Genomic DNA, 14,945 nt, shown 5'->3' on the forward strand with positions numbered 1-14,945 from the left:
GTTCAGCTATGCTTCTTAAATATATACATACCCATGGTGGAAAACAGCTGTTGTAAATGTCTGATAGCATTTAGGCCTTTAAGAAAATGTTCACTCTCATATCTCAAGCTCTGTGATAAGGCAGCTACTTTTTTTTTTTCTTTTTTAATTCACTTTGTTGTATACTACCCTTTCCATTAAGGCTTAAAAAAAAAAAAGTGTTTCAGTCCTGATTTAATTTTGCACAAGGCTGCATATAGACAAGGTGCCAGCCCAAGAGAAGGGGCTGAAACATGCAACTGGGAAGTAGAGACAACCTCTTTGGGCAGAAGCCCATACTTAAGAGTGGCTCAATATTTTGAAACTACAGCTTTAGTAATATTTTTAACTTAATATTAAAAGATTTTTCCTTTATATATATTTGAAGCCATTTATGCTTGCATTTAACAATTGTCATAACTTTCTGTGTAAAATAATGTATTTTTGTTACTTTTTTGTCCTTTGGCCTTCAAGCTCCCCCTACTGGATCATTTTGTTGGGAAAAAAAAAGTTACAGGAGACAATCAAAGATGGAGAGGCAGACTGTACACTTAAGTAATGTTTTTTGACACACAGCAAAACCTGTATTAGAATTAAAGACATAATATGTAGCAGCACACAGGTGTGTAAAAAATTCTGTAAGCATCTAACCTGTATCTAAGTTACTGAATAATTTATTCTCTGAAAATATTTTCTAATAGCTATTGTCTACCACAAGAGTAGATTGGCACAACAACCATAAAGTACCAAACAATAAAAAAATCATGAAGGAAGCTGTCTAGCAACTATGAAAGACTATATTGCAAGATCAAAACAGTTGCAGATGATACAATTTCTTTGTTTTTGTGTTTTCTTAGATCTATTCTTTTATATATTTGAATTCATAATCTCGAGGGCTATGAGCCAAATGAAGAGTAAAGTGAAGATCTGAATTTTAGGAGAGTGAACTTTTAGTTAAGGAACTAGTGGATGTGAGCCCCTGGGAACCTGCCCTCAGTGATAAAAGAGCAGAAGAGATCAGACAGCTCTTTAAGGATGTTTTTCTTGAAGTACAAAAGCTCGTGACTTCCATGTGGAAGAAATCAGACAAGGAAGGCAGGAGACCAGCATAGCTGAGTAAGGCCCTTCTGGTCAAACTGAAGTGCAAGAGAGAAATGCATAGGGACTGGAAGCAGGAATGTGTATCCAAAGGGAAGGAGATAGGGATGGTGGCTGGGTGTATAGGAATGGGATCAGGAGGGCTAAGGCACAGCTGGAGCTGAATTTGGCAAGGCATCTGAAGAATAATAAGGGCTCCAACAGGTATATTGGTCAGAACAGGAGGACTTAAGAAAATGTATATGTCCCCCACCCCTCTGATAAATAAGATGGGAGATCTTAGTGACAACCCACGTGGAGAAGGCTAGAGGTACTTGACAATTCTTTTTGCCTCAGCTTTCACTCGCAATCACTCTTCCCATGTCTCTCCCCTGAACCTCAAGGTAGGGACTGGGGGAAGAAAGTCTCTTCTGTTGTAGAAGACCAAGTTCAGGACCATCTGAGGAATCTGAACATAGACAAGTCCATGGGACCTGGCAAGATGCATCCCAGGGTCCTCAGAGAACTGGCAGGTGCAGTTGCTGTCCGTTATATTTGAAAAGTCATAGCAGTCGCACAAAGTCCCCAGCAACTGGAGAAAAGGCAGTATCACACACATTTTAAAAAAGGGTGAAAAGGAGAACCTGTGGGAGCTGCAGACCAGTCAGCCTCACTTCTATGCTTCATGTAACAGATCCTCCTGGAAGCCATGTTGAGGCGTGTGAAAGACAGGGAGGTGATTTGAGACAGCCCACATGGTGTCACTGAGGGCAAATAGTACATGACTAATCTAGTGGCCATCTGTGATTGTGTGACTACATCAGTGGATGAGGGAAGAGCAACCTGAACCTTCTCTAAGGCCTTTGATGTTGGGGGACCACATTCTTGCCTCTAAACTGGAGAGATGGATTTGATAGATGGGCTATGAGGTGGGTAAGGAATAGGCTGGATGGCCACATCCATAGAGTTACAGTCAGTGGCTCAACATCCCAGTGGAAACCAGCAACGAGTGGTGTACTTCAAGAGTCCATACTGGAACTAATACTGTTTAATATCTTAATTGATTACATAGACAAAGGATTGAGGGTACCCTCAGCAAGTCTGCAGATCACCCCAAGCTGAGTGGTGCGGGTGGTGTGCTGGAGGAAAGGGGTGCCATCTGCGGGGACGTGGACAGGTGTGAGAAGTGGGTCCATGTGGAACTCAGCTTGAACAAGGCCAAGTGCAAGCTCCTGTACCTAGGTTGGGGTAGTCACCAGTGTCAGTACAGACTGGGTGATGAAGGGATTCAGAGCAGCCCTGCAGAGAACTTCAGGGTACTGGTGGATGAAAAATTGGATATGAGCAGGCAATGTGCACTTACAGCCCAGAAAGCCAACTGTATCCTGGGCTGCATGAAAAGCAGCACAACCAACAGGTTGAGAGAGGCAATTCTCCCCCTCTACTCTGCTGTCATGAGACCCGCCTGGAGTACTGCATCCAGCTCTGGGGCCCCCAGTACAAGAAAGACAGGGACCTGCTTGAATGAGTCCCGAGGAGGCCACAAAGGTGATCAGAGGGGTGGAACACTTCTCCTGTGAAGAAAGGCTGAGAGAGTTGGGGATGTTTAGCCTGAAGAAGAGAAGGCTTTGGGGAGACCTTTCTGTTGCCTTTCAATACTTAAAAGGGGGCTTATAAGAAAGATGGAGAGAGACTTTATACCAAGGCCTGTAGTGACTGTATCACGTCCTGCTCAGACGAGGGAGACAAGTGACTCACATTCGAAAATCCCCAACGGAGTGGACAACAGTAAGACAAGTCTCAAAGTCTAAACATTTATTAACTTCCCACAATGTACTAATTGGATATGGTATATAATGAGTTGTGGCAAGCAATACAGCGTGCCTTGCATTTCTTAATGATAGTGAAGGAAAAAGGGGAAAAAGGGGAAAAAGGAGAGGGAGATGGAGAGAATAGAGGAATAGAGATCACCGGTCTGGGTTCCTGTGTCAGTCTCAACAGCGAGGCTTCCAGGAGGCATGTGTCTTCTTTGCTTCACTTCACTCTCTGGGCCCCCCCACCTTTGTCCGCCCTTGATTTATACACACTTTCCTTGGTTCTGTCCCCTAGGTTGACCCACATACCTATGTATCCCATGTATGGGGAGCGGTAACGTGTTTCATGGGATGATGTAATTAGCATGATCTTGTTACTCTTCATTAGCATACTGAGGGGTGTTAACTTTAGTATGCATTTTGTGGATAATGAAGCAAAGGTCATTCACTGGACAGATGGCCCTTGAAACTCTTTGACCAGGTGCCCCAGAGCAGAACTGTCCTGTCTCCACAGGGCTCCCCCCTCCAGCTGCATCCTGTGTCATTTGGGCAGCCTTATCAGCTTTGACCTCCACACTATCCACCCCATGACTGTAGTTTTGTTACTTGCGAGTGTTTGAGACATTCCTTAGCTCGGAGGGCCTCCACTCCCCCCACTAACCTTTATCTCTTTCTCAGGCTGTTTTTCTCAGTCCTTGTTTCTCGCAGGCCTGTTTTTACAAGTCATCTCTCACAGACTGTACAAGGAGTAATGGTTTTAAACTGAAAGGGAGAAGATTTAGAGTGGATATATAGAAGAAATTCTTTACTGTGAGGGTGGTGAGACACTGGCACAGGTTACCCAGAAAGTTGTGGCTGCCCCCTCCCTGGCAGTGTTCAAGGCCAGGTTGGACGGGGCTTTGAGCAACCTGGTCTGGTGGAAGGTGTCCCTGCCCATGGCAGGGGGGTGGAACTAGATGATCTTTAAAAGGTCACCTCCAACCCAAACCATTCTATGATTCTATTATCAATTATCACAGATAGGATATTTTTTAAAGCCTCTGTCTGCACGAACGGAATAGAGTAGTTTACCATTGTTGCTAACACAACAATCAAAATAGTTTTGCAAGTGTTTCTCTGTCCCCCTTCCCTGGGCTGACAGAATAACCTTAACTTGCTGCATTACTGTCCACCAGCTCAAAATAAGGAGTCTTCGTTCTACACAGAAGGTGAAAGAGACCCCAACTAATACATCTTTATCAATGCTGTATCTTGTTAGATTTGTGTATTTTCTCACTGTAACTTGTAAAACAACCTAGCAATGTTGACTTATGGTGACTTAATAGCCCATTATGTATAAATAACTGAATCATTTTGAAGCCAAGATATTTGTTACTATAGACACCACAAATGACCATAGCATGCCTTTTCCCTCTTGTCTTCCTAGTACTACAGTGACCAGCGTTAGTCTCAAAAAGCTAAAAATCATGTAAGACAGCAATACAGGGTACTTACTTTGCTTCCTCCACTCTCCATTTTAGTCTTCCTATTGTCTTCATGTTCAGAAGAGTTAGCCAGAATATTCTGAAGATACTATACTGCATAATATACAGTATACATAATATACTGCTTCACATGATCCATGTTTAGCAGAGGTATACAAATTTCAGCAAGGTCTACAAAACCAAGAACAGTCTGAGCATGTTCAGAGGGAAAGACATGTGGTTTTTTCCAATCCAAATGAATGCTACAAACCAGTTTAATGAAAATATTGCAGAAGATTTAATTGAAATACAGAACAAAAGCTGAAACAAAGCTTTCTGAACAACTTTACTGGCTAATCTCAAGTCATCATTCATTCTTCTTCAAGATCAAAAAGAACCTACATCACTGCTCCATTTACTCCACTTATTGCACAAAAAGATGAAACCAACCAAACAAATCCAAAACAAAAAAGCAAGAGCGATCCTTCCTCTGAAGTTCTTAAATCTCAGATGTATTTACTAAAGTAGCTGAGAAGCAAAATGTGGGATGTTAAAATATGGAAGTGGGTGTTTCCAAGGTAGTACATTATTCCCTGCAGTTGTTGGTATCTTTTTGGAGCTAAACAATTTATTTTTCTATTTTTTAAATTGCTGACAACTTGAAGATAAAAATTATCATGAATAAAAAGAATGTTGAGAATGTACTCAATCTGATAGATGACTTTGTCTAGTTTATCTCTATCTTTGGAAAGAGTAAATTTTGAATAGGTTACCATTAGTGGAAGGAGTTTAGGTACATCAAATATAAACACTAACTTTATAATAATTCTTTTTTAAAAAGTGAATATTGTCTAATGAATATACATACACACATATACACTGGTTTTCCCAAAAATGAAAGCGAATAGACTGGGAGATGTCAGCAGACACAGAATAGGAGATTTCATGCATTCCTAGACACACTTTACAAGTGTCTAATGGATAACTTTGGGAAGCATAGTGAAAGAATTCAACTTAAAATGTACTTGTTCTGAACATAATATATATATTTACATTTGCAGTGAGAAAAGGACCTGTGTGACCCAACAGACCAATGTTGCAGCATATTCTTCAATTGGTATGTAAGTAGAATAAGGCTCAGTATAATTACCATCAAATTGCATTTAAGTTAATCAGTAATTAAATTGATGGTTATGTTAATTTTTCAGTAGCCTCTGAACATCGTAACTCGCACAACTGTTTCAAAGACTCAAAGAATTAGGTACACATAAATCTCAAATGGCACGCACAAAATGCTTTGGCAGAACAAAGGAATATTTTCCTGACTATTTGGCAACAGTTAGAAAGGACCAAACCCACACTGACTATGTATGTAATAAAAATATTCTAGCTTTGAACAAAACATATTATAATCTGCTATTGTAACCTGCCCAATCAGAATTTATCATCAATGGATTCATGTGTTTATATTTTGGTGGAATATTAACATAGACAGCAAGATTGTTGATGTTCTTTGTTACTATCCTGTGAAATACACTACCCTCTTTCATGATATCTTCAACCTTCTTATCTGTTGACATGATTATTTTCTTTTCTCCTGTATAATCTGGATCTTCTGGATATAACTCATCTCCTGGGGGCAGAAAAAAGTTTTAGTTGTACATTGTTTACCTTATTTTTCAGCCTTTTGATTGAGTGACACTAGCAACTTTTCAGTATTTATCAGGATATGAAACTCGGTGGGAACGTATTTCACAATATGAAAGTAAATTGCCTCTAAATATCTTCAGATTTGAAGATACAGCCATAAATTTCTGAAGTATCTGTCAGTGGCACTGCAGCACACATTCAAGGTGTTGATTTGAATGTTCCCATGTTCCTGATAATACTAATATGCTATAATCACAGCCTGCTCAGATATCAGTGTATATAGTAGGTGGAGAACAAAAATACTTTTCCAAATGTATAAAGATAGGCTACAGTAGGACTAAGAATAGAAGCTGCTATTTTGTTCTGTTTTATTGGAAAAAAATAGTGTTTTGCCATATAAATGCATGTTACTCTCGTGCAAGAGTACTAATATACCACAAATACAGACATTCTAGAGGTCAGTTGTGACAAGGAGAAAGCATAACAAAAAGCGAACTAAAGAAGCAGATATAATAAATAGTACATGCAGCTTTTCTTAAAGAGAAGGTGAAAATGTACATGATTATGAAATGAGAGACTTATGTAGGAGAAAGGGCGAGAGGAAAATGAATTAGTGTATCTTTTTAGATGACCGTCCTATCACTACAGTTGTGAAGACTGATACTGCAGCTGTGCTTGATCCACTTGCCCTTACAAAGACAATTAACTGAAGTAGTGAGAATTCCCACTGAAAAGGACTAAATAGGAGGAGTTCTAATACTTCCTTCAGATTAAAAAAAAAAGCCGAAATGCTAGAATTTCTTCATAAATAAGCATATTAATAGCAAACATATGAGATTACGAGTAAGTGCAGAAATACCTATGCTGTCTGTCTGATTCGGTATCTTGTCTCTGTCAATAGCCGTTATCAACTGTATCAAAGAAGGAAGCCAAACAGAAAATGCATGCAGTAACTTGACTTAAAAGAGTATTTTCCTTACACTTAGAGAGGATTTATGTCATGTGGCTTGAGTACATAGCAATTCCCAAGCTTTTATATATTTAGTAGAACCTTCACCTGTTTTCTTACCTGGCAATAGATGAATGTAGCCGTTGGAAGCAGTTAACACCAGAGGCATCCACTGTTCACATCCCTCTAGAGCTCGATCAGAGCTGAACTTGTGTAACTCATGGAGTGAAGAGAAGTTGCACAGCCTACACAATTCATAGAACTGAGGTGGAGCAAACCATATTTCTTGAGACTTAAAGCGTTCAATGGCTTCTGCAGGTGATGACCACTGTAGGATGAAAACAGACCTTGAAATAATAGTTTCATCAGCAGGTAGAAAGTATCAGTAACTTTAAAAGCCATTAGTAAGGAAGTTGTTACAGCGGAAGAGCTTGCAACAGTCCACATTTTCCGAACACAATAAAAACCATGTATAAACTATACCAAAATAACAACAACAAAGAAATTTTTAAAAATTGAAAAACATTAAGTAATCTATAAAGTTACTCTTTTTCCTATAAAGATAAGCAAGTTTTTATTTTACACATAGACATGCCAAGTTTGGCTAAAAGTCAGCTGAAACCAACAGAAAACCTTAAACTCAATGTGAGCTCAGAGGCTGCTACTGATGCTTCAAGAATTAAAAGTACCTCTGAACATCTGCTTACTATACAGATTGTTTTCAGAGCATGAACACCCAGCTATTCATGCTTAAACGTTGCATCTTTAAACTACTGGTAATCTTCATTTTCCATCTCACATGTTGAATTTGGTAATATAAATGGATGCATAAGCATTTACAGTAGATTTATGCTGTTATTAACAAACTTATAAGAAACATGAACTCTTTTGATAAGATCTCAGGCACTTTTAAACTTATGTAGGAAGATCTGTTCAAAAAAAAAAAAAATCAAAACATCAGTAATACCAGAATTGTAAGGTAAACTTTCACAGAACTGACTGGTTTGTCATCTACTTCTAACTTGCTTTCAAACTTGTCAGAATTCTAGAAAAACTTAAAGACCCTAATGTACCTCAGCCTGGGCCGTCTTTAATACTTTTCTTCATGAAGTTTTTTTACTCTTTTTACCCCCTCCAATTAAAAAAAAGTAGAAACATCAATATAGCTCCCAAAATGTTTTAATAATACACTCTTTCAACCAATTTGTATGTTACTTAAAATATTCCAAGTAACTACAAAAGACAGAAATACTAGCAGCTCTGGCAGCCCCAGCACACTCTGTACAGGCCACCTGGCTCTCCCCACGCATACTGAATGTTACAGGGGTAACGACAATCCCGCATTGATACTGCATGAATGGACGGACAGAAGTGACTACTTGTCATCCACCTTTGAAAGGTACAGGAATTCAAGGTGCCATAAAACTTCACGTAAAATGACCTTCGCGAAACACCCGCTTGTGAGAGCAGTTAGAGCTCCGAGGCTGACTGAAAGGGGCGGTGGCAGGTACTGGCTGGAAGGGGAGATGCACACCGATCAGCATCACGGTGAAGACGCCCGCCCCGTCTCTCGCACGGCCAGGACGGCTGAAGCTCTGTTCCACTACTTCAGCTGCCCTGAGGCGGGCTGGGCGGTTTCTCCGAGGCCGGGGCGGCGGAGAGCGGCGGTCGGGGGCAGGAGCCGGCCCCCCGCGGCGCTCGCACGGCCGGGCGGGGCGGCGGGGCCGGTGGCAGCGCTTACCAGGAGGGCTGTCACCTCTTGGTCGTCCTGCGAGGCGTGGGGCGGCCGCTCCTCCAGGCAGCACAGGTAGAACGCCGTGTCGTAGCGCCGGCCGCCGCGGCCAGCCCTGCCCACCGGGGTCAGCCAGTTGCTCCACTCCTGCAGCGCCCAGATATTGGGGACGCAGCCCAGGTGCCGGCACAGCTGCAAGAAGCAGGCCGGGTCCGCCTGCACCCGGCGCCGCCACTCGCCCAGCTCCGCGGCGGAGGGCAAGCGCTCCGCCGGCAGCGGGGGGGCCGGCCCACCGCCCGCCGCCGGCCCGCCGCCCGGCACCAGCAGCAGGATTCCCGCCTCCTCGAAGGTTTCCCTGATCGCGCAGATGCGGAAGGCGACTTCCCCCGGCAGCGGCGAGCCCAGCCGCTCCCGGTCGGTGGCGAACAGCGGGGCCCGGCGGCTGCCGGGAGGCGGCGGCCTCACGGGGCCCAGCCCGCAGCGAGGCGAGGCGGGCAGCAGCCCCAGCCAGTCAGCGGAGAAGTCCGCCGCCTCCACCAGGCCCCCCGGGAAGACGTGGGCGCTGGGCATGAAGCCGCTGCGGCTGTGCCGCCGCAGCAGCAGCACCTCATAGTCACCGCGGCCGAGCGCGGGGCGCGGCAGCCGCCCCGGCCTGCCCGCCGCCAGCAGCAGCGTGGCCGCCTCCCTCCAGTGCTGCAGCCGGCAGTTCATGCTGAGGGGCGGAGGGGAGGCGGTGGCCGAGGCCGAGGTCGCGGTCGCGCTGCGGGGCCGGCCGGGCGCCACCGCCGCCTGGGCTCCCGGAGGAGCCACTGCAACGGCGGGCAGCGGGCGGGAGCGGCTGGCGGGCCGCGGCCGTGGCGGCGGTCAGGTGGGACGGAGGCCTGTCAGGAGCGGTCAGTAATGCCTCAGGCCCGATAAGCCCTAAGCCGGTAAGTAGTGTCCTCAAAGGGCAAAAGCTTAAGGAAATACAGAGGACTTACAGGCACAGGGCCAATGGCTGAGAGAAATGAGGCGGTGGCTTTCAACTTACTTGAAAAACCATGGCTTGAAGTAGCTTGCACTTCCTGAGGCTTCATAGCACTGAGAGTACTTACAGCATAACAAGATGTCAGAGTTGAATAGCTGCCTTGGACACCGAAGTCTTACCGAGTACTGCTGAAGGAGCCGTACTTACAGGAATCAGCACAGGGTCAGGAACCAAGGACTCGGATTTGTAACCATAATACTGCTGACCTGCCAGCTGGCTCTGAGAGATCTCCTTATCTCAATTCCACATCAAGGCATGACGATAACAAAAATCATTTGAGGTCTTTAATTAAACACGTCATACTCCAAGTTGTTTGAATTTGTTTTAGTAGACTTCAAAGGGGAGGAGTATGTAGAATTGTAATTTTTTATTACAGAGCTCTTCCATTTTGAGGCTTTTAAGTACCTTGTTACCTGAAAAAAAAGATCTATTCAGGCGAGACAGCAAAACTTTGGAAAAGTCCTTTGTACAGACATTTCACTTTAGGAAGCATTTGCTTTTAGTTTGTTCATTTAAAATTTGATTTTGATTCCTCAATTTAATCATAGATTGTTTTTTTTAATGTGTAAGACATTCAAGAAGAAGAAAGCTGATGACACAAGTTGAGAAATTTTGTAAGAATGTTATTTGCATGTAACATGGAGAATCCTCCTCCCGTTCATAATCCTTCTCTTGCTAGATTCCAGTTGGCAAATACCCACATACCTGCACATGCCTCTGACAACTTCTCCATTTTATTTTTTATTTGAGCATGTACTTAACGCCTGTGACATGTGGCTCAGGGTGACTGAAATGATGTTTAGAGGCAATTAAACCAGTGGGATGCTGGAATATGTCAATTGACAAAACCAAGAATTCAGTCAAGGTCTGCACAGCTGGGCCATAAGTTCATCCTGAGGCTAGGCAGCAGTCAGCAGAATAGGTCAGCTGGCGAACTGATGATACAAAACCAGGCAGAACACCAGCTGTGGTATAGCCAGACAAGATACAAGTCTGCCCTCCCCCTCCTTTCCTTCCTCATGACCAAATATACAAGCAAAACCAGGACATCTTGTAACTCTAGCCTCCTTTTTCATACTAATTTAATCATTATTGCTCATCAGTTATTACCATCTAAGGCAATGGAAGCATAAGGTGCACTAATGTGCCTGTTTCCTAGTAGAAGGCATTTTGAACCTGAAGCCATGATGATCACCTCATATTTGTTTGCCTTTTGCATTCAGTATAGTTACCTATTTTACTGTGTTAAGTATACATCTTGTTAGGAATGTGCTTTGCCTAAAAGCTGCTTTACTGGTGAAAATAAACTATTGAGCTTTTTCAAGATTTAATGTCCAGTGGGCTTGATGGCTCATCAAAAAGATTTGGGTCCATTATGTCAGATCACTGCTGCATAAAGGTATTTTAAGTAGAAAATACTCATGTACCAGTAATGAACAGTGTAATTTTCAAGTCAGTTTTAATACCAGCACATATATGAAACTGGCTTACTATGGCAAAAATGCAATGTCTGATAACCCTGGAACCTTATTTCAGAACATCTTTAGGAAAATCTGCTAATAGAGAATAGTGCAGATTCTATTGTTATCTTAAGTTTCTAAATGGCATGGCTTTATTTATTTATTTACCTAGTGCAGTTTAAAGTCTCACAAGGCCTAGTATGTAAAGCAGGAATATCCTGGAAAGTAGTTCCTCTGGTTTCACTGGTATCCACTGGTATTAAATGTAGCAGATCTAATTTCATAGGCATTCTTGCATGGGGAGTGGAAATTGAGTGTGTCTGCAACCTCAAACACGTACAGACTGTTGGTAAAGAAATAGTTGTGTCGTTGTAGCATTGTTCATGTCGGTTCTCAGCACTGAAGCAGTCCTTTGGGACCAGAGGCAGCCAAGTACAAGTTAGGGCAAACATTATTCTCTACCTCAGTAACTGTATTTTTTCCACACAATCCTGGGGTATGTAAGGCACCTCTTCCCCCTAAGGAGGGTGACATTCCTTACCCAAGGGTCAGGATATTCACCCTATTGATGACAATTTTTTAACTTCCTTTCAGTATTGTCTTACAAAGAGTAGTTCTGTATCCGTTCATGACAAAGCTGAAGTCATCTCATGCAAAATTCCATGAGCATAATGATCATATGAGTCCTTAATTGACCCAGTTATCAGGACTGGAGGTGGCAGGAGGTTCTAAGGATGAACACTCAGAAACTCTGTCAGCAAAGATCAAGGATGCAAAGGGGTGTTCTACCCCCTTCCAGTTGCCTACCAAGAAAGGCAAAAGCTAAGCTCTGTGAGATAGCTAACTTGCTGGAGATAGCTCAAATGGTTATAGAAATGTTTTAAAGCCAAACTAGGTGTAAGGCTATCTATAAAGCATGTTTAATTTCTTTATCTCCAACTTAGATGACTTCTTTCTTCAATATATTCTGCTAAAATGCAGAACTCATCTCACTTGTACTTAAAATTTGTATAGTGTTATGAGTGATTTCAGAAAGAATGGAAAATCTGAGAAAATCTATTACTCGGGATTGCCAATCTTAAACCAAGCATGGTAGTTTATTCCATTACTGTAGTCTAAGTGTTCCAGCACAAGGACATTCTACGTTCAGCTGGGCTCTGGCAGTAGGCTTCAAGGGCCTGTATGTAGGTTGGGAGTAGAGGGGGCTTTAGTTTGGAGAAAAGTCTCCACTTAGCAAGAATTAGCTAGAGAGAGGTGTGACACTCAGTAAGGTATGAGAAGGCTGGAGAGTCATAGGTCCCCTCCAGATTTAAATTATTTAATACAAAGTATTTTTGCTAAAAACTTAAGAATTTGACTGCCTCTCATGCTGCTTGTATTCCAGAACATTCAGTTGTTAACCTAATGGACCCCAAATACTTCTGTATTTCAGGTTGTTTTCAAAAACAGGTTGTGCCGTATTGAAAAATAAACCCTTCTGAAGCGATGCAAAAGTTACGTCCAATGAAACACAAGATTATTGCACTGATAATAATTCTGTGTGGGATATTTCAGCAATGTGGAGGTTACTTCAACTTTTTTCTCTTCACTTCAGTTACTGCTGCTGGGAAAAAGAAAACATTAGTTTGTTTAAAGAAAAAAGATTCAGTCACTAGATACATAGAAATTATTGTAAAATTAGCTTTCTGGGTTTTTTTTTGTGTGATTAGAATACTTTGCAATAGAATGATTTCCTTTTTGTTGCATCATTGCATAAATTATTTTGCACATACAGATCAGTGCAGATTGCATCACTGTAATAATGAATTTCAGATGAAAAACAAGGTCCACCATTAATTCACAATTTAATTTGGCTTACATGATATCCTGTGAGTTGGAGATGATTATACTAAGTCAGTTCTTGGTTTAATTTATATGCATCTGGTAAAAGCTTTGTCCCCATGCAGATGTAGTGTCTACTATGTCAAACAAAGTGTTACAACTTCAAGTCAAAAAAAGAAGAGATTTCACTGAGCATTTCTACTACTTCTTAAACTGGCTTATTTCAAATTGACCTTCTAAAAATCTAAAGCTTTTAGATTGTTTAGCTCATATAGTATCAATGGCAGACTCAGCAGATAATATAAAAAGTAAATATACTCACTATAGTTTTCCAAGTATTGTCCAAAACATGAATAAATGTCAAATCTAGGAAATGCACCTTTATAATCATAGCACCATTATATAGATTGACTAAAAATAATAATTAAAAAATATAGCTACCTTCATACAAAACAATACTTCAACAAATCAAAGCAGATCAGAAAACTAGGTTACAGATAGTATTAACAACTGGAAATGTTCTACTTCCAACAGACGCATAATGGATTACATGTCTTATGCAAACTGAAATTATGGTTCTAATTCTGCAGGTTTTAATTACATGAATAGTCTTCACACATGTAATTTCTCACTAACCTGGCTTATGTGAGTAACGATTCAGACCACTCCCTCTAGGACCCAGAACTCAAATGTGTATTTATATATAAAGTTACACATGCAATTAGCATATTAGATTAAGTTGCTAAGAGAGTATCATGTTTGGTGTGTCAGGTACTCCTCAGTCATTTTATATGGTATAAATAGTTAAATATTTTATTTTGTCTTCTTTTCTCATTTCTGCCTTTCTCCCTTGTTTTGCCCCAAGGTTTATGCTATTTATATATAGATTCTTCAAGATCATACAAAGGAACTGCATTTGAATTTTTAAATATTTTTTTCCTCAATACAATTATACATAGCTGTATGACCTGACATTTACTATTACAAAAAAACCCATGATTTTTGAAGGCAGTGTAATTCCTTAATGCTGTGACACATCAGTGAGTTCAGCTGTACATCTTCTTTGAACATTTCTGTACAAGAGACAGACTTGACTGATAATAGACTTCAGTGACTATTTTAATGCATAGTGGAAAACTGACCAAAGTAACAGACCACATATTTATACTATGATTGTGACTTCCATTTCTGTGCACTTGAATTAGAACCAGCCTTTAGAGGATGTGTTACTTTAATTAGGTGGAGATGTTATTAGTATCTGATAAATAATGTCATGCAATACAGTATAAATAAAAAACATACAGTTCAGTCAAAACAAAACAATAAAACCCACCTGACCCTGTGGAGGCTCAAAAGTCAATTTCTGACACTTAGGAAAACCACAGTAGAAATTCTGACAAAATTACTGGAACTGAGCAAGAAATGTAATTGCTTGTGCTAACTAGCCTCTGTGGGTGACAGATTTTCGGAGGTGCTGTGATTTTGTTTGTATTTGCCTACATGGCTTCTAGTCACAGTGCTTCCAGCAGGAAATGCTTGTGGCTTGGCTGTATGAGAAGATGCAGAAGAGCCTTCATGCTGGTTAAATGCCACGTGACTTTTTACCTTTCCACAGGTTTAATCAGTGGTAGCTGATTAAGCTACATTTCCAACTGCATCACAGTACTGCAGCAGCAAGCTGTCAGGATGGATGAGAGAATCCAGGCTTCTGGGACTGCCTGCTTCCAATAGAAAGTCCTTGTAGTGTGAAACAGAGAGAAAAGGGTTGTCTTTTGTAAAACTGGTATCAACATGTAGCAAGTCAAAATATTTTTACTCTTATTCTGCACTGAGTTAATCAGAGAATGGGTAGTCAGTTCCACTCAGGGATATTTTATATTCTTTGTCCCACTGGATATAGGATAATGCTTTCTTATAGAGAAGCTATAGTATAA

General features: G+C 41.4%; 1 protein-coding gene across 1 annotated transcript; it reads right to left on the minus strand.

The window, feature by feature from the left end:
* Positions 1-4,646: 4,646 nt before the first annotated feature.
* On the minus strand, positions 4,647-9,503 carry NUDT19 (nudix hydrolase 19). Its single transcript, XM_074839815.1, has 3 exons — positions 8,713-9,503; positions 7,092-7,299; positions 4,647-6,005 (listed from the first exon to the last, which is right to left on the minus strand). The coding sequence occupies exons 1-3, from the start codon at positions 9,412-9,414 to the stop codon at positions 5,779-5,781; spliced, it is 1,137 nt and encodes a 378-aa protein (XP_074695916.1). The 5' UTR covers positions 9,415-9,503; the 3' UTR covers positions 4,647-5,778.
* Between the last annotated feature and the right edge of the window lie 5,442 nt (positions 9,504-14,945).

The sequence above is a fragment of the Strix aluco genome, chromosome 14 (genome assembly GCF_031877795.1).
Source record: "Strix aluco isolate bStrAlu1 chromosome 14, bStrAlu1.hap1, whole genome shotgun sequence".
NCBI classification, from domain to species: Eukaryota; Metazoa; Chordata; class Aves; order Strigiformes; family Strigidae; genus Strix; species Strix aluco.

Excerpts from the sequence above, each read along its gene's own strand:
- NUDT19 (XM_074839815.1), bottom strand. The coding sequence starts at position 9,414 with ATGAACTGCCGGCTGCAGCACTGGAGGGAGGCGGCCACGCTGCTGCTG. Across the intron at positions 7,300-8,712 it reads AAGAGGTGACAGCCCTCCTG|TGGTCATCACCTGCAGAAGC; the intron begins GTAAGCGCTGCC and ends TTCATCCTACAG. Across the intron at positions 6,006-7,091 it reads CTACATTCATCTATTGCCAG|GAGATGAGTTATATCCAGAA; the intron begins GTAAGAAAACAG and ends TTCTGCCCCCAG.